Source organism: Gigantopelta aegis, chromosome 10 (assembly GCF_016097555.1).
Source record: "Gigantopelta aegis isolate Gae_Host chromosome 10, Gae_host_genome, whole genome shotgun sequence".
Lineage (NCBI taxonomy): Eukaryota > Metazoa > Mollusca > Gastropoda > Neomphalida > Peltospiridae > Gigantopelta > Gigantopelta aegis.
The window spans coordinates 90,119,853-90,142,287 of record NC_054708.1 but is presented as its reverse complement, the minus strand read 5'-3'; the positions used below and the strand labels follow the sequence as shown (position 1 = coordinate 90,142,287).

Below are 22,435 nucleotides of genomic sequence, written 5' to 3'. Positions count from 1 at the left end.
AGTGAAAAAGAATCTGTTTTGTTGCCCACGATTTCCCCCATATAACTGCAGCAACTACAATAGGGTACAATTCCATAAAAGCCATTGAAATGGTATATTGCGTCTTTAACTGGGCTAGAATATCTGGAGACCACTTCTCAGCAAACCACAAACCATTGAAATAACCACCAAATCCTATGGTTGAAGAGGCATCTGTATATAACTGCATATCTGCAGCATTTGTTAGTTTGCTGTCATAGAACATTGATACCCCATTCCAGTTACTCAAAAACCTCAGCCACATAGTAATATCCAGACGACATTCATTATTCAGTTTCACGTAATGATGCAGTTTGCTAACTGTAGTTGACAGTGTAATCAGATGAGATACAAAGGAACGACTTTGCAAAATAACCCGAGAAGCAAAGTTGAGATGTCCTAGTAGCTGTAGTAACTGCCTTTTTGTACAAGTTGGGCTTTGAATTACTCCCTCTAAAAATTGGACCATTCGATCAACTTTCTCTACTGGTAAACGAGCTTCCATGCAGTCAGTGTCTAAGATAATTCCTAAATATTCCAAAACTGTAGTTGGCCCTATTGTTTTCTTCTCAGATAAAGGGATGTTAAGACGGTGAAATATTGTAGAAACTATAGCCATGGTACGTTCAGCGCATGCTTGCGGACTGTCAATAGACAAAAAATCATCAAGCAGATGCAGTATAACCGGAACTTGGTAATTGTTCAATGCAATCCAACATATAGCCTGTGATAGATAATCAAATAATTTTGGTGATGATCTTGATCCAAACACTAATCTGTGATAAAAGTAAAATTGTTCCTGCCATTTGATACCAAATATATGCCACTGTTCTTTGTGTATGGGACACAATTTAAATGCATCACAAATGTCAAATTTACATAATAATGTACCCTTTCCTTTCTGCTGTATAATTTTTATAGCATCGTCTATTTTTACATACTTTAGGCTGCACTGCTCCTTATCAATAGAATCATTGATGCTGTCACACTGTAAACCATTGTGTGGTGATGACAGGTCTACTATCAACCTATGTTTGTTAGAATATTTACCAGTGGCAATACCAATAGGACTGACACGGTATGTTGAAAATGGTGCTGTTTTAAATGGACCTAATAAAAAGTTGTTCTTACACTCTTCTTTTATCAGACTTGTTACAATTTCCGGCTGTTTTCGTGCTGATTGTAAATTGCCACATACTTTGCTAACCTCTGGTAATTTTGATACTAATGTGTCGAACCCATTCTTAAAGCTGTCACACAAGAATTGTGTTAACTTTGTGTCAGGATGCATTTTTAGTTGCAGTCTTAATCTGTTAACATTCACAGGTGTTGTAACATCTGGCAGCTTGGCATCTTCTTGTACATGAAACTGATACATCTGTCATCCCATATTACCCAGACTGGGTTTTGACTTTGTCGAAGTTACTTTGCAATCAAGTGCATTGTGTGTGGCATTATTACATTTACTGCAAATGTGTATGTAAAAACAATTACTTTTGTAGCAACCTTTAACTCCATTAAAGTTGTTGCAGATTTCTTTTCCTCCCCTAAGGAATTTCCTAGGCCTTCCATGGATATCATTGCCAGTACTTCTGTATCTAGATGGACCGTCCCAGTGTTGTGTGGGAGCATTATACCATTGATCACTGGAGTTATACATTGTGCAGTCAGCTGATGCATGTGTCATGCTACCACAGCTCTTGCACAAGCGTCCCTGCCTGCCTGCTGTAACCAGACTGTAAATGTCTTGGTCCATGTATGACCAGTCTACCGTAATAGAATGTCTTAAAGCTTCTGCTGCTCTAGAAGCGAACATTTTGTGGTAGTCATAGAAGGCTGGGCTGTTGGGAAACTGGTTGTGGAGTCTGATAATGATGTTTTCATATAGGTCTAGCTCACGCTGTCTTTGTGGATAGGTTTCAGTCATGCAGCTTTTATATTTGGAAAAAGCAGTGATGAATTCTGTAATTGATAGTGGTTGAGCTAGTCTTCTGTTTAATTTTTGTGTGTCTGTGTCTAAATGTTTTGCATCAAACTCGAACCCTTCCAACAGTAATAACCGAAGATTTACGTTCTTACCTTCCCGAATTGCTCTTTGTAATGATGGGGTTAAAGCATCCATGTGTGGTAGCATGTTAGATGGAATTCCGTTTGGTGTGGTATTCTTCTTCCACATAGACATCCCTGCTACTGAGCCAAACCTATCCAAATTTCCTATCTCGTCTACAGAACATGATGTTGATGTTTGAGTGTTGTTGTGTTCACTGTATAACCTTCCATATGCTGATGCCAGGTTACCCCCATTGTAAATGTTAGAATCATGTTTTTCCATCAAACTTCCAATTTGCATTTGCATGGTTGACATCATCTGTTGTTGACTGTTAATCAGCTGTAGTAGAGGTGCTAAGCTGTTTGGGGCTATCTCTGGATTACCACTGTTATGACTGTGTGGATCACTCATCAAACTGCACTGTAAATGTACATCTTGCTCCAAATGACACGTATTTCCATTGCCAGTCATTTCAGAAATGTTTCTCCCTTCAGTAATGTTATCTGGTGTTGTTTCTGCTACTTCTTGTGTCCCAGCAGTAGCGGGTTGTCGATTTAACACATTGTCTTCATACAAATGAATTAAAGTTGCCACTTTTATGGAAGAATGAGTGAGAATTCCTGCCATTTTCAATTAAGTTTTTAGTTTGTTAGCTGTCCAGTTCTTGTGATTTGTTGCATCGTAAGGCTCAGTGCGAGCAGTTCTTGTCCGCTTTGGACGAGATGCCATGTTCCTGATATAAATGTCTACATTAAAACACTTGATTTCCAAGTTGAAACACTGCTGGTAATATTGAAACACTGCTGGTAGTTGCCTGTGACCTGTTGGCCAGTGTCTTGCAAGTGAACAAAGAGAAAGGTGCTTGGTACACATGCATGTTACAGACCTATTAACCAATCAGATTGCAGCTTTGTTGTGGGTCAGTTAATAATAGCCCCATCTCCCTCTATCTCTAGGGGCCTAAGCAAGATGCCCTGCAGCTACATTCATGCAGTAAACTGTCCTATGTGGGTCAACGTACATAAGTATAGCCTAATTACCCAAGTGGAGATACAGCCACTGCATGTGTGAAAATATATGTAATATTTACATTGGTTGTTAATGGGCCAACAAGTAATCAAGTGATTAGTGTATTATTGGTTCTTTATAAACAAAGTTTATTATTAGTAATAAACTACTAAAAATATTGAAAAATATCTGTTTTGCGTTTTCATTGTGTGTCAGTATATATATATATATATATACACACACACACACACATGTATATAGACACACACACACAGATCACACAGATGTGTGTGTGTGTGTGTGTGTGCCTATAGGGTGTATAGTACCAAATCAAATCCCATAGACGACAATAGTAACATATGTGGCTAAAACTCCTACCTGCAACGTATCAACCGACATAAACGCCACGGATATAAATACTACCACCCCTCACACTTAAAATGAATCAGAAAAAAATGGGGGTCAAGCTGCTCGTTTCTGAGATAACGGGTAGCGTCTATGACTACCCTAGTTCCGCACAAAATTCGAGTACTTTTTTTCACAGGTACCCCCGATACATGTTTCAAGCACAAGGCAACTTAACACATTAGTACTAGATGAAATAAAATTGCATATTTTTTTTACCCAGATAAAACTATTATTTTTTACAACCAACACACTCACATTTATAACCAATCACAGGACTTGTGGTGTTCACTTCTATATCAAAAGTTGGGTGCACCTCGAACTTTGACCCAGCCGGAAGTTATTTGGTTTAGTACTACCTATATATATGTGTTGTTTATGTGCACCCCTTGCCACCTTACTATGCCTCTGGTATACATGTAGATAAAACCTTTTTTTTTAAACGCGCGTGTTTGTCTGGGTTAGTGGTGTGTGGGCTTGTTTTGTAGGCTATTGTTTATTTGGGGGCAGATTTGTTGTTGCTGGTGTTTTCTTTTGGGGGGGGGGGGGAGGTAAAATTGTTGAGGGGTTTTTATTTTTAAAATATTAGGTTTTCTGTTTTGCCTGCCACTTACTCTTATATAGGGAATAACTGGTTACTGTCTTAACATATCGGCTTTATCCTGTGAAGGTTAGAATGGCGAATGCAGCAAGGCTCTGCCGAACTGCATTCGCCATTCAACCTGATCATGTTACATGTCTATCCACAAATTATTTACTTATGTATTTATTTATTTATCTTATTTTATGTATTTATTTATTTACTTATTTATTTATTTATTTATCTTATTTTATTTATTCATTTTATTTTATTTTCACTATCATTTATACCGTATCAGATACATACAACCTTACTTGAAATAATATTTAAAACATATATTTGTGTGTGTTTGTGTGTGTGTGTGTGTAGCACTGACCTTATTTATTATTTTATTTATCTTATTTTATTTATTTATTTTATAATATTTCTTTCTTTTTTTCTTTTATTTACTTTTAACTATCACTTATATCAGTCACATACAACTTCATTTGAAATATCTGGTATTCACGAAGGTTAAATTTGTTTTTATTTACATGTATTTATTTATTTATTATTCAATTTATTTTCTTTGTTTGTTTGATTCTTTCTTTATTTTGCCTTCACCATCATTTATATTAGTCATATACAACTTCATATGAAATATCTGGTATTTACGAAGTTTTAGAAATATATATATTTTTTTTATTAGGCCTTATTTCTTCTTTTTCATTCACAGTTTTAATTATTTCGGCTTAAATTCAGGCTAAGCCTGTTTACTTCTGTTGATTGTTCGTCGTCTGAGGCATGGTACTTAATATGTTTGCTTCCAACATTCAAATGAAGTACCTTATGACTGCGCATAATAAACCCTCATGAGTTTATAATAAAGATACTATCCTGAGTTTGTAGCCATATTATCAAGCATTCGGCTAGTCCAATCTGTTATAAATAAAACTTACATGTTTCTTGGGCTAAATAATCTTGCTTCGAATTTAAATAGCTGTATATGCAATAAAATTACATTTCTGACCATTCTCAAGTCGGTAGCAACCGAGAAGTCGGAGTGGGGTGGGATTGTAGGGCCACTTTTATAAACCCGGTTTCAAATATGGCTTTTACCCCCTGCCTCTCCCAACTAGACTGTATCCCTCCACTACAGATTGTGCCTCCTCCCCTTCCCCAACTCCAGATATTTTTCCTACAGGCCTGATTCTAATGTTTTATAGTACCATAGCTCAAATTTTATTTGTATCATTTAATTTTATTCCAAATACCGAACAAAATTTTAAATAACTTGGTCAAAAGAAATTCCAACAAGAATCCTGAAAGTATTTTTAAATACAATATATCTCTGTATACATACACACCCGCACACATTAATATTATTTCTGCCCATATCCGATATTTATTGCGTACGAATCCAAACCGATGGTTTGTCAGGCGTTAGCAACCACATATTTTTATTTCGTGATAAGCAATAATTCACAAATGTCTCCAATAAGTCTTGTTAGATGTCGAATAATTAATCATGGAGATATTCACATTCCTATTGTGTGGCATCCCGTTGTCTATGCCCCACAACTTGTACACAAGTCTATTTTTGTGAGATCTCACGTGAGTTCGCGGTTTGCGTCCTTGAGTTGCCCTACAACGGGCACATGTGCAGTGGAATGTGAAAGAGGTCTATTTACCTGTTACAACTAATTGTGTGAACAACTTTCCATTTTCTACCTTCGGTGAATTAAATTTTCTCATTAACAAATTGTTCTTTATCACAAAGCTCGATGTTCCCTGCAGCTGCCTTCTGGTTGTTTTGTTAATTTAGCCAACTCAAAGAAGGGTTTCAAACTCTCATCACTATTCTGTGCCTCCCTCATTCCATCAGGACTTACCACATCCCATGTCACCTTCACAGTTTTCAGTGGCTTCATTCCTTGACCCTTCTTACCTTTCTGAGCTCTAGTTTCCACAACAGTAATTGTTTGTATCTCCCATGACGTCTGTGTGGTATCTGGTTTCCACAACAGTAATTGTTTGTATCTCCCATGACGTCTGTGTGGTATCTGGTTTCCACAACAGTAATTGTTTGTATCTCCCATGACGTCTGTGTGGTATCTGGTTTCCACAACAGTAATTGTTTGTATCTCCCATGACGTCTGTGTGGTATCTGGTTTCCACAACAGTAATTGTTTGTATCTCCCATGACGTCTGTGTGGTATCTGGTTTCCACAACAGTAATTGTTTGTATCTCCCATGACGTCTGTGTGGTATCTGGTTTCCACAACAGTAATTGTTTGTATCTCCCATGACGTCTGTGTGGTATCTGGTTTCCACAACAGTAATTGTTTGTATCTCCCATGACGTCTGTGTGGTATCTGGTTTCCACAACAGTAATTGTTTGTATCTCCCATGACGTCTGTGTGGTATCTGGTTTCCACAACAGTAATTGTTTGTATCTCCCATGACGTCTGTGTGGTATCTGGTTTCCACAACAGTAATTGTTTGTATCTCCCATGACGTCTGTGTGGTATCTGGTTTCCACAACAGTAATTGTTTGTATCTCCCATGACGTCTGTGTGGTATCTGGTTTCCACAACAGTAATTGTTTGTATCTCCCATGACGTCTGTGTGGTATCTGGTTCCATCACATTAATTGCTCCTGCAACATTTCCTATTACAATGTCAAATGGCTTTTATATTTCCTGTAAAATATGGAGTTTTCAAATAAATCTCACACCACGGCACACAATGTATTGTCCCATCAACTGTGACAAAATTTCCAGTTTCTCCTGTCAAAGCACATTCTGGTACCAATGATTTCTTAATAGCAACAGTAGAGCATCCTGTATCTCTAATGATTTTCAATTCTTTTCCAAATACTTGACCAACTAATACTCGAATGCTTTCCTTACCTCCCTGATGTTCTCGTTCATTACTACTGACACATACCCCAATAGTTTGCCTGACTTTAGTCTGTTGCTGATCCACTTTCCTACAGGCACATGATCTTGCTATATGACCCTTTCCTCCACAATTATTACATGTTGGTATCCATGGTAACGATTTCGATTCACCTTTCCTACCTGTAGACAAAACCTCCTTACCAATTCCTTCTCTATTCTACATCAGGCCTCCCCATTTAGTCCCTAACAGACCACAACCTTTTCCAAACTCATTACCTGGTTGAAAACGTAAATTATCTTCTCTCCTTCCCAACGGGTTTCTTGCCTCAACAAACATCTCCACTAATGCAGTTTAGCAGTTTTGGATCCTTTCCTTCAAAAATAATTTCAAATCATTACTTACAGAATTCATCAGCTTTTACGTGGAGTCATACAGTGTGCACATCGGTTTTTCGGTTCACACTTTGATGAACCAAAAAATAATTGCGGTCAATTCTTAATTAATAATAATAATAATAATCATCATCAAACAAATATTAATTTAATCAATGTCATTTTGAAGTTTTAACTGCTGAAGGTCCTAGCAACTTGACTTTGCAAAGTCCCCCCTTGAACCATGCCCAACGCTTGCTCCCTTTGCTCTTCTCGGAGTCGTGACATTCTTAATGTGACGAGGATTATGACACCGTTACGTGACTTTTATGTGTCCACATACTGGCATTTCATGTGCATTGCATGCAGCATGATTGAGCATGTAGTGAACACATTTCACACCATTTTGTGTGTTTCTGCTATTGTATGTGTAACGAGAACAAAACCAGGATTAAAACCCAGACAAAAGTACCAATCAATGGCTTCCTCTCATAAATTGTTATTTTAAGTCCAATAAATATATTTTTCATTAATCACAACAAAATATTGAAAAATATCTGTTTTGCGTTTTCATTGTGTGTCAGTATATATATATATATATATATATATATATATATATATATATATATATATATATATATATATATATATACACACATGTATATAGACACACACACACAGATCACACAGGTGGGTGTGTGTGTGTATGCCTATAGGGTGTATAGTACCAAATCAAATCCCATAGACGACAATAGTAACATATGTGGCTAAAACTCCTACCTGCAACGTATCAACCGACATAAATGCCACGGATATAAATACTACCACCCCTCACACTTAAAATGAATCAGAAAAAAATGGGGGTCAAGCTGCTCGTTTCTGAGATAACGGGTAGCGTTCATTACTACTGACACATACCCCAATAGTTTGCCTGACTTTAGTCTGTTGCTGATCCACTTTCCTACAGGCACATGATCTTGCTATATGACCCTTTCCTCCACAATTATTACATGTTGGTATCCATGGTAACGATTTCGATTCACCTTTCCTACCTGTAGACAAAACCTCCTTACCGATTCCTTCTCTATTCTACATCAGGCCTCCCCATTTAGTCCCTAACAGACCACAACCTTTTCCAAACTCATTACCTGGTTGAAAACGTAAATTATCTTCTCTCCTTCCCAACGGGTTTCTTGCCTCAACAAACTTCTCCACTAATGCAGTTTAGCAGTTTTGGATCCTTTCCTTCAAAAATAATTTCAAGTCATTACTTACAGAATTCATCAGCTTTTACGCGGAGTCATACAGTGTGCACATCGGTTTTTCGGTTCACACTTTGATGAACCAAAAAATAATTGCGGTCAATTCTTAATTAATAATAATAATAATAATCATCATCAAACAAATATTAATTTAATCAATGTCATTTTGAAGTTTTAACTGCTCATTAATAATTAATTACTAACCATTCTCACTGATTAACTTGACAACTATCACTATATAACCACCACTGTCAAGCAGTTAATTATTAATCATGGTTCTTTTGAAGTTTCCTCTGACATCATTCGACAAATTTGGCAAGAGCAAATTTCCAACCCTTGACAACACACAAACATTTTAAAAGTAAAACTTAAAAACCGATAATTAAATATAAAAGCGAGTTACTAGTAAATAAACAAATAAATAAACAGCAATATTGTTTTATTTTCACATTGGTTATAGTTAATTTGCAAGATTGCTACAAAAGCAACACACATCATGCACCCACCAGTTCTGCACCTCGGCTGATTACAAATAGAAATAGGCTAAAGTGTTCCGAATGATCGGAATATTCCAATAGACAGTACAACTTCCGCTTACATACGTCCAATGAGAACAGTTGATACATGTTATATTAAGGAAGACACCACTGTTTTCTTTTTCTGAACAAAACCTTTTGGTTTCAGTTTCAATTTCCCAAAAATTATATAAGTTAACAGTATAAAATTTTCACCTTGCAAATTTGTTAAGGGGAGTGGTTTTTCATGCACTGAGTGCTATTCAGACGTTGGTGCAATCATCAAACGGCAGTCACTGCAACGACATGAATAAGTTTATGGTGTAACAACCAACGACATGAATAAGTTTATGGTGTAAGTACCAACGACATGAATATGTTTATGGTGTAACTACCAACGACATGAATAAGTTATGGTGTAACTACCAACGACATGAATATGTTTATGGTAGTAGATGAGACATTTAATTTCTCAGAATTCTTGTTTAGTTTTTTCTCGTTTTGTGGATTGATCTCCAGTGAGGGATACTTATTTTTGGTGACCTAGCTGTCACCCTTTGATAAAGTTAAATATGCATGTACATATGATTAGCAATAATTGGAATTTACCATAAATGTTTTATTTTCAGAATGAATATGATTGTGGAGCTCCCTATGAAATGAAAGAACATCTCTTTTTACCCTCGGTTAAAGCCAGAAGAATACAGATAAAGTGGAAGAGTTCTAGTTTTACACTTAAACTGGATCTGTTTGGCTGTCCTTCTGAACCATGTAATGTACTATAAATTGGTTTAACTAACTGTAATTAACTCGAGACCCTGTCACATGAGTTTGTAGTGCACCAGTGTCTCTTCAAAGCCTATCTCAGACCCTGTCACATGAGTTAGTAGTGCACCAGTGTCACTTCAAAGTCTATCTCGCATCATGTCATATGAGTTTGTAATGCACCAGTGTCACTTAAAAGTCTGTCTCAGACCCTGTCACATACATTTTTAGTGCATCAGTGTCACATCAAAGTCTGTCTCAGACCCTGTCACATGAGTTTGTAGTGCACCTGTGTCACTTCAAAGCGTATCTCAGACCCTGTCACATGAGTTTGTAGTGCACCAGTGTCACATCAAAGCCTATCTCAGACCCTGTCACATGAGTTTGTAGTGAACCAGTGTCACATCTAAGCTTATCTGAGACCCTGTCACATGAGTTTGTACTGCACCAGTGTCACATCAAAGTCTGTCTCAGACCCTGTTGCATGAGTTTGTAGTGCACCAGTGTCACTTCAAAGTCTGTCTCAGACCCTGTCACATGAGTTTGTAGTGTGCCAGTGTCACATGAAAGTCTGTCTCATACCCTGTCGCATGAGTTTGTAGTGCACCAGTGTCACCTCAAAGCTTATCTCAGACCCTGTCACATGAGTTTGTAGTGCACCAGTGTCACATCTAAGCTTATCTGAGACACTGTCACATGAGTTTGTAGTGTACCAGTGTCACTTCAAAGTCTGTCTCAGACCCTGTCGCATGAGTTTGTAGTGCACCAGTGTCACTTCAAAGTGTGTCTCAGACCTTGTCACATGAGTTAGTAGTGCACTAGTGTCACATCAAAGCTTATCTCAGACACTGTCACATGAGTTTGTAGTGCACCAGTGTCACTTCAAAGTCTTATCTCAGACCCTGTCACATGAGTTTGTAGTGCACCAGTGTCACATCAAAGCTTATGTTAGATCCTGTCACATGAATTTGTAATGCACCAGTGTCACATCAAATTCTGTCTCAGACCCAGTCACATCAGTTTGTAAGTGCACCAGTGTCACATCAAAGTCTGTCTCAGACCCTGTCACATGAGTTTGTACTGCACCAGTGTCACATCAAAGTCTGTCTCAGACCCTGTCGCATGAGTTTGTAGTGCAGCAGTGTCACTTCAAAGTCTGTCTCAGACCCTGTCACATGAGTTTGTACTGCACCAGTGTCACATCAAAGTCTGTCTCAGACCCTGTTGCATGAGTTTATAGTGCCCCAGTGTCTCTTCAAAGCCTATCTCAGACCCTGTCACATGAGTTTGTACTGCACCAGTGTCACTTCAAAGTCTCTCAGACCCTGTCACATGAGTTTGTAGTGCACCAGTGTCACATCAAAGCTTATCTCGAGACTCTGTCACATGAGTTTGTACTGCACCAGTGTCACATCAACGTCTGTCTCAGACTCTGTCACATGAGTTTGTAGTGCACCAGTGTCACTTCAAAGTCTGTCTCAGACCCTGTCAAATGAGTTTGTAGTGTACCAGTGTCACATGAAAGTCTGTCTCAGACCCTGTTGCATAAGTTTGTAGTGCACCAGTGTCACATCAAAGTCTATCTCAGACCCTGTCACATCAGCTTGTAGTGCACCAGTGTCACTTCTAAGTCTATCTCAGACCCTGTCACATGAGTTTGTAGTGCACCAGTGTCACATCAAAGCTTATCTCGAGACTCTGTCACATGAGTTTGTAGTGCACCAGTGTCTCTTCAAAGCTTATCTTAGATCCTGTCACATGAGTTTGTAGTGCACCAGTGTCACCTCAAAGCTTATTTCAGACCCTGTCACATGAGTTTGTAGTGCACCAGTGTCACTTCAAAGTCTGTCTCACATCATGTCATATGAGTTTGTAATGCACCAGTGTCACTTAAAAGTCTGTCTCAGACCCTGTCACATGAGTTTGTAGTGCACCAGTGTCACTTCAAAGTCTGTCTCAGACCCTGTCACATACATTTTTAGTGCATCAGTGTCACATCAAAGTCTGTCTCAGACCCTGTCACATGAGTTTGTAGTGCACCTGTGTCACTTAAAAGCTTATCTCAGACCCTGTCACATGAGTTTGTAGTGCACCAGTGTCCCATCAAAGTCTATCTTAGACCCTGTCACATGAGTTTGTAGTGCACCAGTGTCACATCTAAGCTTATCTGAGACCATGTCACATGAGTTTGTAGTGCACCAGTGTCACTTCAAAGTCTGTCTCAGACCCTGTCGCGTGAGTTTGTAGTGTACCAGTGTCGCTTCAAAGTCTGTCTCAGACCCTGTCGCATGAGTTTGTAGTGCACCAGTGTCACATCAAAGCTTATCTCAGACCCTGTCACATGAATTTGTAATGCACCAGTGTCACATCAAAGTCGTGTCTCAGACCCTGTCACATCAGTTTGTAGTGCACCAGTGTCACATCAAAGTCTGTCTCAGACCCTGTCACATGAGTTTGTACTGCACCAGTGTCACATCAAAGTCTGTCTCAGACCCTGTTGCATGAGTTTGTAGTGCACCAGTGTCACTTCAAAGTCTCTCAGACCCTGTCACATGAGTTTGTACTGCACCAGTGTCACTTCAAAGTCTCTCAGACCCTGTCACATGAGTTTGTAGTGCACCAGTGTCACATGAAAGTCTGTCTCAGACCCTGTCACATGAGTTTGTAGTGTACCAGTGTCACATCAAAGTCTATCTCAGACCCTGTCACATCAGCTTGTAGTGCACCAGTGTCACTTCAAAGTCTATCTCAGACCCTGTCACATGAGTTTGTAGTGCACCAGTGTCACCTCAAAGCTTATTTCAGACCCTGTCACATGAGTTTGTAGTGCACCAGTGTCACTTCAAAGTCTGTCTCACATCATGTCATATGAGTTTGTAATGCACCAGTGTCACTTAAAAGTCTGTCTCAGACCCTGTCACATGAGTTTGTAGTGCACCAGTGTCACTTCAAAGTCTGTCTCAGACCCTGTCACATACATTTTTAGTGCATCAGTGTCACATCAAAGTCTGTCTCAGACCCTGTCACATGAGTTTGTAGTGCACCTGTGTCACTTAAAAGCTTATCTCAGACCCTGTCACATGAGTTTGTAGTGCACCAGTGTCCCATCAAAGTCTATCTTAGACCCTGTCACATGAGTTTGTAGTGCACCAGTGTCACATCTAAGCTTATCTGAGACCATGTCACATGAGTTTGTAGTGCACCAGTGTCACTTCAAAGTCTGTCTCAGACCCTGTCGCGTGAGTTTGTAGTGTACCAGTGTCGCTTCAAAGTCTGTCTCAGACCCTGTCGCATGAGTTTGTAGTGCACCAGTGTCACATCAAAGCTTATCTCAGACCCTGTCACATGAATTTGTAATGCACCAGTGTCACATCAAAGTCGTGTCTCAGACCCTGTCACATCAGTTTGTAGTGCACCAGTGTCACATCAAAGTCTGTCTCAGACCCTGTCACATGAGTTTGTACTGCACCAGTGTCACATCAAAGTCTGTCTCAGACCCTGTTGCATGAGTTTGTAGTGCACCAGTGTCACTTCAAAGTCTCTCAGACCCTGTCACATGAGTTTGTACTGCACCAGTGTCACTTCAAAGTCTCTCAGACCCTGTCACATGAGTTTGTAGTGCACCAGTGTCACATGAAAGTCTGTCTCAGACCCTGTCACATGAGTTTGTAGTGTACCAGTGTCACATCAAAGTCTATCTCAGACCCTGTCACATCAGCTTGTAGTGCACCAGTGTCACTTCAAAGTCTATCTCAGACCCTGTCACATGAGTTTGTAGTGCACCAGTGTCACATCAAAGCTTATCTCGAGACTCTGTCACATTAGTTTGTAATGCACCAGTGTCACATCAAAGCTTATCTTAGATCCTGTCACATGAGTTTGTAGTGCACCAGTGTCACTTCAAAGCTTATTTCGAGACCCTGTCACATGAGTTTGTATGGGTTTTTTTAGGGGTTTTTCTGAAGCACAATGCACGATCCTCTAAATGTTGTGACATAAATGATGTTTATCAACGTTTATACAACATCTCCTGAGTGACGCTGACATGAATGCAGAAGAAAATAAATAAAATTGGTAATAATCGCTGGTGTTTTCGATAATAAAACAATAAAATATAAAACCAGTATTAAGAGTTGACTTGAAACATGATAGTAGAGACAAGTTTATTTCAATACTGCCTTCGATTATTTAAACAATTAAAAGAAAATCATTTATTGAATTAGAATGGGGATAACTACATCTATGTTGCTGGTAAAACTCAATTTGCGACTGTAAAATGAGCATTAACGTCCGGAAATGGTCAAACACAACATAGTTGTCCCCTAATTGATGTTGATCATCAGTTCATTCATATTTTCAACATGTATTTTTGTGCTGGGGTGTCATTAAACATTCATTCATTCATGTTTATCTTTCTTTTCTTTTTCTCAGTTGAAGGGAAAAGCCCACAGTGTGGAACAATGTTTAGTTTTTACCATCTAACAGAAAATGACAGAGCGTACAGGTGTTTGTACTTCTCTTGTCCACCCAATGATTGGCTGGTAAAATGTGGTTCATATCCCGTTTATTACCAGTCATCGAGGAAATGTTATGCACAGCATTCCTGCTATAATCATCCTTGTAACATGGGTGAAATGTGTGTGCAGGAGAAGACCAATCACAAGTGTTACTGTCTAAAACCTCCTTGTGGTAAGTACATGTTAGACCTAACCCTTTTCCTGACCCATTCACCTGACCCTTTCACCTGACCCATTCACCTGACCCATTCACCTGACCCTTTCACCTCACCCATTCACCTGACCCTTTCACCTCACCCATTCACCTCACCCATTCACCTCACCCTTTCACCTCACCCATTCACCTCACCCTTTCACCTCACCCATTCACCTCACCCTTTCACCTCACCCATTCACCTCACCCATTCACCTCACCCATTCACCTCACCCTTTCACCTCACCCATTCACCTCACCCATTCACCTCACCTTTTCACCTCACCCATTCACCTCACCCTTTCACCTCACCCTTTCACCTCACCCATTCACCTCACCCATTCACCTCACCCATTCACCTCACCCTTTCACCTCACCCATTCACCTCACCCATTCACCTCACCCATTCACCTCACCCTTTCACCTGACCAATTCACCTGACCCTTTTACTTAACCCTTTCACCTAACCCATTCACCTCACCCATTCACCTCACCCATTCACCTGACCCTTTCACCTGACCCTTTCACCTGACCCATTCACCTCACCCATTCACCTCACCCATTCACCTCACCCATTCACCTCACCCATTCACCTCACCCATTCACCTAACCCTTTCACCTAACCCATACCCATAGCTTTGATCAGATTAACTGCATGATTATACCTATCAGTTGAATCTAGACTAGCTGTCCACTGCAATCACTGTGGGTGTCAAGTATTGATGCCAAATTTTGTGCAATTATAAACCAGGAGACTAAAAAGACATTATAAACAAGTCTGTGACTTGACATTGTTTTATTCAGAAATCAGATTAAGGTCCGGAATATTGTGTATATTTGGACTTCTCACTATTGCTGACAACTTTGCAACATGAGCCAACTTTTTCTGAATAAGAAAAAAAAAGCCATTTCGCCAATTAGATTTCATTTAGTGTGCATATTTCCTTTTTTTTTTCTTTTTTTTTAAAGCATATTGACTTCATATTGCATAGGTGTAAATACAGAACATTAACAAAATATCCAAATAGCTGAATAGTTCAATTTGTCTAATATTTGTATTAGTATAGGCTCTGGGGGGTAATTCGCATACATTTCTCTTTCAGAGAGTTAACTTACATTTTCTTGTTCTATATGCCAAGGCCTTCAGAAAAAGTTTGGGTAACACTTCCAGGTTAAGTACGTTTTCTCAGCAGAGCACATTTATGATTTTTGGTTGGCCACCAAAAGGCAAAAATGACGATATTGGAGTTTCATGCAGTAAATAATTATTTGACACCCTTAAATGATATTTGAATTGTTTTTGTGTTACTAACTAACACTACATTTTAGCATTATTGATGGTCATAAACCTAGGTTCGGGGTATAAAATGACCTTATTTTACATATTTTAACTTGGAAATCGCTTTCGATTTGAAAGTAGCTCAAAGTCTAATGGCTTCTCAGTCAACCAATACTGTAAGCAGAGTTCCACAAATTGGCCGAAAGTTTCTTCAATAAGAGCTCAGAGCAATACAGGTTTCAGTTTCATACCTAGGGGTGTTGGATGATACCTATGGGGCCCACTGTATCCCTACCCCCTAAAATAAACACTTTTAGGGCATTTCATCAAATGACCATATCTCCTAAAGTAAGTGTCACAAGAAGTTAATCTTTGTGTCTATAAATATGTTTTTAACTCCAAATAATTGATTGGTACCATTACTGTGATTTTTTGGAGTTGACCTAATTGACATAATTCCAAGATGGCGTCCAAAATGGCTGCAGAATACTGAATGAGACATAACTTCGCATATAGAAGAACATTTCAAGTAACACTTAAAAAAAAAAGAGTCAAATACACAAATTCTCCACCCCTCCTCCTCCCTACCTTATCCCAGTTAATAATTAAAAACCCCATCCAATCAAAAAGTCCACATTAATAAAGAATGTTGTTCAGTCATGCTTCATTCGTGCAACTCACTACACGTGCGACATGCTTCATCCTTTCAAACACTACATGCTTCATTCTTGCACACACCACACGTGCGACATGCTTCATCCTTGCACACACCACACATGCGACATGCTTCATCCTTACACACACCACACATGCGATAAGCTTCATTCATGCAACTCACTACACGTGCGTAATGCTTGTCCTTACACACACTACATGCTTCATTCTTGCAACTCACTACACGTGCGACATGCTTCATTCTTACATACCACACGTGCGACATGCTTCATCCTTACACACACCACACATGTGACATGCTTCATCCTTACACACACTACATGTGCAACATGCTTCATCCTTAGGCACACCACACGTGCAACATGCTTCATCCTTACACACACGACACGTACGACATGCTTGATCCTTACACATACCACACGTGCGACATGCTTCATTCTTGCAACTCACTACACGTGCACCATGCTTCATTCTTGCAACTCACTACACATGCGACATGCTTCATCCTTGCACACACCACACGTGTGACATGCTTCATCCTTACACACACCACACGTGCGACATGCTTCATCCTTACACACACCACACGTGTGAATGCTTCATTCTTGCAACTCACTACACGTGCGACATGCTTCATTCTTACACCCACCACACGTGTGACATGCTTCATTCTTGCAACTCACTACACGTGCGACATGCTTCATTCTTACACACACCACATGTGCGACATGCTTCATTCTTACACACACCACACGTGTGACATGCTTCATTCTTACACCCACCACACGTGTGACATGCTTCATCCTTACACACACCACACGTGCGACATGCTTCATTCTTACACACACCACACGTGCGACATGCTTCATTCTTGCAACTCATCACACGTGTAACATGCTTCATTCTTACACACACCACACGTGCGACATGCTTCATCCTTACACACACCACACGTGTGACATGCTTCTTTCTTGCAACTCACCACACGTGCGACATGCTTCATCCTTATACACACTACACGTGCGACATGCTTCATCCTTACACACACCACACGTGCGACATGCTTCATCCTTACACACACCACACGTGTGACATGCTTCTTTCTTGCAACTCACCACACGTGCGACATGCTTCATCCTTATACACACTACACGTGCGACATGCTTCATTCTTGCAACTCACTACATGTGCGACATGCTTCATTCTTGCAACTCACTACACGTGCGACATGCTTCATCCTTACACACACCACACGTGCGACATGCTTCATTCTTGCAACTCACTACACGTGCGACATGCTTCATTCTTGCAACTCGCCACACGTGCGACATGCAACTCACCACACGTGCGACACACCACACGTGCGACATTCTTCATTCTTACACACACCACACGTGCAACATGCTTCATTCTTGCAACTCACCACACGTGTAACATGCTTCATTCTTACACACACCACACGTGCGACATGCTTCATCCTTACACACACCACACGTGTGACATGCTTCTTTCTTGCAACTCACCACACGTGCGACATGCTTCATCCTTATACACACTACACATGCGACATGCTTCATTCTTGCAACTCACTACATGTGCGACATGCTTCATTCTTGCAACTCACTACACGTGCGACATGCTTCATCCTTACACACATCACACGTGCGACATGCTTCATTCTTGCAACTCACTACACGTGCGACATGCTTCATTCTTGCAACTCGCCACACGTGCGACATGCAACTCACCACACGTGCGACACACCACACATGCGACATTCTTCATTCTTACACACACCACACGTGCGACATGTTTCATTCTTGCAACTCACCACACGTGTAACATGCTTCATTCTTACACACACCACATGTGCGACATGCTTCATCCTTACACACACTACACGTGCGACATGCTTCATTCTTGCAACTCACTATACCATACAACAAATGTCACGCACACAAATCAATTTCACTTAATTATTATTTCCATCAGCAAAAGTAACCCATACATAAAAAATAACAACCTTGACATGTGACATACATAATGTTTGGAGACATCCACCACCCGTTTCATTTACAAACTGGTCATGCGATGGTTATAATATAATTTTAACATACTGTTTTGCGATTTGGGAAAACGTAGATATGCATTTCAACTCGATATATAATTGTTATTGTGTTTATGTTTAGCGACAACTACCTACATTAAAAATTGTCAATATGACAGAGCGTTTATCCACCCCATGTAATGCTGCATAACATTTGGACCTACTCCCACAGACAGTCTCGATCATTACATAATATTTGAATGGCCCCTAAATTGTTCTAAAACTTAGTACAATTATTCTCTGTGGCACCATCCACAAACTAATAACAATATTAAATTTTCTATTTTTATTTTAACAAATCAAAGTTATAATTTCAGTCTATCTTCTCCTAAAATTTGATTGGATAGTTCTGAAACCTGGTATTATGATTTTGTGATTTAGTCTTCACAAACTACCGTATTTGACCGGAAATTATCCCATGTCTTTGAATAAGCCCCCCTCCATTTTGATAGCATTTAAGAAATTAGGCCCTCATTCGTAAATAAGCCCACCCCCAACTTCGTCACCTTATAAATAACACAAAACTGCAAGTTTGCTCAAAGTTCATTTAAAAGGTCATACCTCCTGCAAATAATTAAACACACAAATGTAACACAATATTTTACCACCAGTGAGATTTAGTAGTCTAACAGTAACAGTGTGTAACATTGTTTTCAATTTCATGCCTGCAGTATTTCTTTTGAAGTACCCAAACCCAAGTCTGAACTAAAACCAATGTCTATTTTTACCACCACACTGTGTCTGCAGTTAATGCTAATTGGGCAAATACCGTATTCTGATTGGCTAAGAACAGTGGCCTAGATTGACAATTCTTTGTAGTGTAAGCTGGCTGCCTGTCAGAAACGTGTGTATACACTATTGAGTTTGTTGTTTTAAGTCTTCTCAGAATAAAATTTTGAATGTAAATAAACAGCACTGGTAAGTAATTGTAACATAGAAGGTGCGTTTCTGATAATTAGATACTAGTAAAAAAAATTTTTTAATTAATAACTATTATTTATTAATAACAAATGGAACACTAATTAATAGATGTGCTACTGGACGTTTTTCATTTTCTTCCTAGTTCATTTAATTATTATTTATTTTAATTATTAGTTTTTTTGTGTTTTTTTCAACAAAACTGGCCCCTTGTCTGGGAATAAGCCCACCCCATGCTAAGCTTACAATGAGTTGTCTTGGCCCCCTGGGCTAATTTCCGGTCAAATACGGTAATAGAGAGAGATCGAGTGTGGAAAATTTGCATTTTAATTTTTTTATTACATTTAAACATTAAGTGGAAATTTAACATTGAAAATTTAAAAGTGTCTTCTCGTATCTGGGGTTTTGATCAAATAGTTCTGAAACTTGTCTAACTAATGAATTATCTACTACTGACAAAATTCAAAAGATAGTGGATCTCTATATAGGCTGATATAGGCCTCAATTGTTAAATGTTCATTATTAGATAGTGGAGCTCTATAGGCTGATATAAGCCTCGATTGTTACATGTAACAATTGAGGCCTATATCAGTCTATATAGAGCTCCACTATCTAATTATGAACATATATGTAACAATCCAGGCCTATATCAGCCTATATAGAGCTCCACTATCTAATAATGAACATTTAACAATTGAGGCCTATGTTCATAATTAGATAGTGGAGCTCTATATAGGCTGAAATAGGCCTCGATTGTTACATGTATGTTCATGCAGAAATGAACAACTCAATTGTTATATGGTATATTGGACCAGTGTTTTTAAACTTTATGGATTTTAACAGAAATTGAATTATTAACTCAGTTTTGTTTAAACTACTTGTGATCTAATTGTCTCATTTAATTAGCACCACATTGCTTTTATTTTATTTTCAGGCCTTCAATCTGGTATAGACCTTATGCTGGATAAACATGAGGTTAGTCTGTTGGATACGATTGAGGTCTATATTGCTATAGTCCCTAATGACCCAACATACAATTACACTGCAGAAATAGGTGACTTAATCTGTAAACCTGACTTCAAAACATTCATAAACGCTAAAAATGAGGAGGTTCTCTGTTCCAAATTCATCTATAAAACTACAAAGGTTGGAACATTGAAGGCCATTGTAAAGAAACACAGAACAACTCAGACTGATACGAGTAAATCTTATACATTAAGAGTTACTTCACATGAACCATTGATAAATCACTGCTTAGAGAACATTCAAATCAAGGGTGCTTCGTTTAAGAGTTTCGATGAGCATTTATACAGCACAGTGGAACATATTCAGTTCACAATGTTTACTGAAATAGACTGCAGTGTCGGTGACTTTGAAATAATAAAATATAAATGGACTGTGAGCTGCTTCGAATCAGAGACTTACAACTTCTGTATTAGTGACAACAGTTTTAAAGTGTTATTTTCTTCATCCACTAACACTGGAATTTTAGATTTAAAAAAACGACCACTTTTAGGTGGTTATTTCAAAATCTGCCTGCAAGTTGATGGCAACCATGGAGACAGAAGATACTCTGAAGTAAATGTTGCCTGTGTGAGTATACATTTAAATATTTATTTTATAGAACTTTTTAAAATTCTGCAAAAAATTTCTGATATCCATTTTCTGGAATTTGTTCTTAAAGACACATACCTTAGTATCAGCCTATGAAAATTGGTACTAAGTTTCGTTAATCTACAAACCTGCAACATATTTGAATAAGGTTATAACAGAGAGAAGCTGAAGTCTGTGATGTTTTAAAGGGGAAATACCGTCCAAAAATAACTAGAGCTTGTCTAGATAACCATCACTTGTCAGACGAACGTGCGTTTTTAGAATTATGAACAATGCATGTTGGGGTATTTCAAAATCTTGGATGACCAAAGCTACTTCTAAATAATAAAATGTAAGAACTTCTAATTTAAATGATAAAAAAACGGCTTTAATAGTGAAAAATATGTTGTAGTGTTTAAAAACTAGGGTCTGTCACTTTAAACTTGGCATCGTGTTCGTCTTGGGCGTGCAATGTTCGCAAAGTTAAAAAAAAAGAACAACTTTGCTAGCAGCAAAGTGCATGCTCCTTTAAAAGTAGAGAAACCTATACAGTTTGATTCACAGTGATGATCCAGATATCTCTCTATATATAGATAGATATTCTTTACTTCTTTATTATTGTTGTTGTTGAATGACGATTGTGAAATAGGTTACAGTAATATATAACATTAACAAACATACAATAATAATCTCGTATCATAATAGAGGTTTTTACTAGTGCGTTTCGGCATCGTCAAATTGTATTATGTGAATCTACAATATTTTTATCATATAATCTTAAGCTTAATACAACATGTTTTTGTAAAGTACATATATGCAACTTTAATTCCACTCATCCTTTACTAGATATTCAAATGAGGTGGTGTCTTCTTGAATGTTAATGATGTTAACTTTGACTGACGTTATTTTGAATGTCTTACATATGCTCGACATTTCAGAACACTTGACAGATTTCAATGTAAAGTTTCTGTTGAACCTTTTTCATTTGATAATTCTAAATGCATACATTGCTTACATGGCCATAAACATAATGCTGTTACCTGAGTACTGTCTGATTCTAAATGCATACATGGCCGTAAACGTAACGCTGTTACCTGAGTACTGTTTGATTCTACATACATACAATGCTTGCACACATGGCCGTAAACATAATGCTGTTACCTGAGTACTGTTTGATTCTAAATGCATACATGGCCGTAAACGTAATGCTGTTACCTGAGTACTGTTTGATTCTAAATGCATACATGGCCGTAAACGTAATGCTGTTACCTGAGTACTGTTTGATTCTAAATGCAT

General features: G+C 38.6%; 1 protein-coding gene across 1 annotated transcript in view; it reads left to right on the top strand.

The window, feature by feature from the left end:
* Nucleotides 1-22,435, top strand: part of LOC121383903 — a 96,000-nt gene that overhangs the window by 37,055 nt on the left and 36,510 nt on the right. The window contains exons 3-5 of the mRNA XM_041514001.1: nucleotides 9,722-9,863; nucleotides 14,289-14,546; nucleotides 20,481-21,139. Of these exons, the coding sequence (XP_041369935.1) occupies nucleotides 9,722-9,863; nucleotides 14,289-14,546; nucleotides 20,481-21,139 (1,059 nt within the window). The remainder of the gene's footprint in view (nucleotides 1-9,721; nucleotides 9,864-14,288; nucleotides 14,547-20,480; nucleotides 21,140-22,435) is intronic.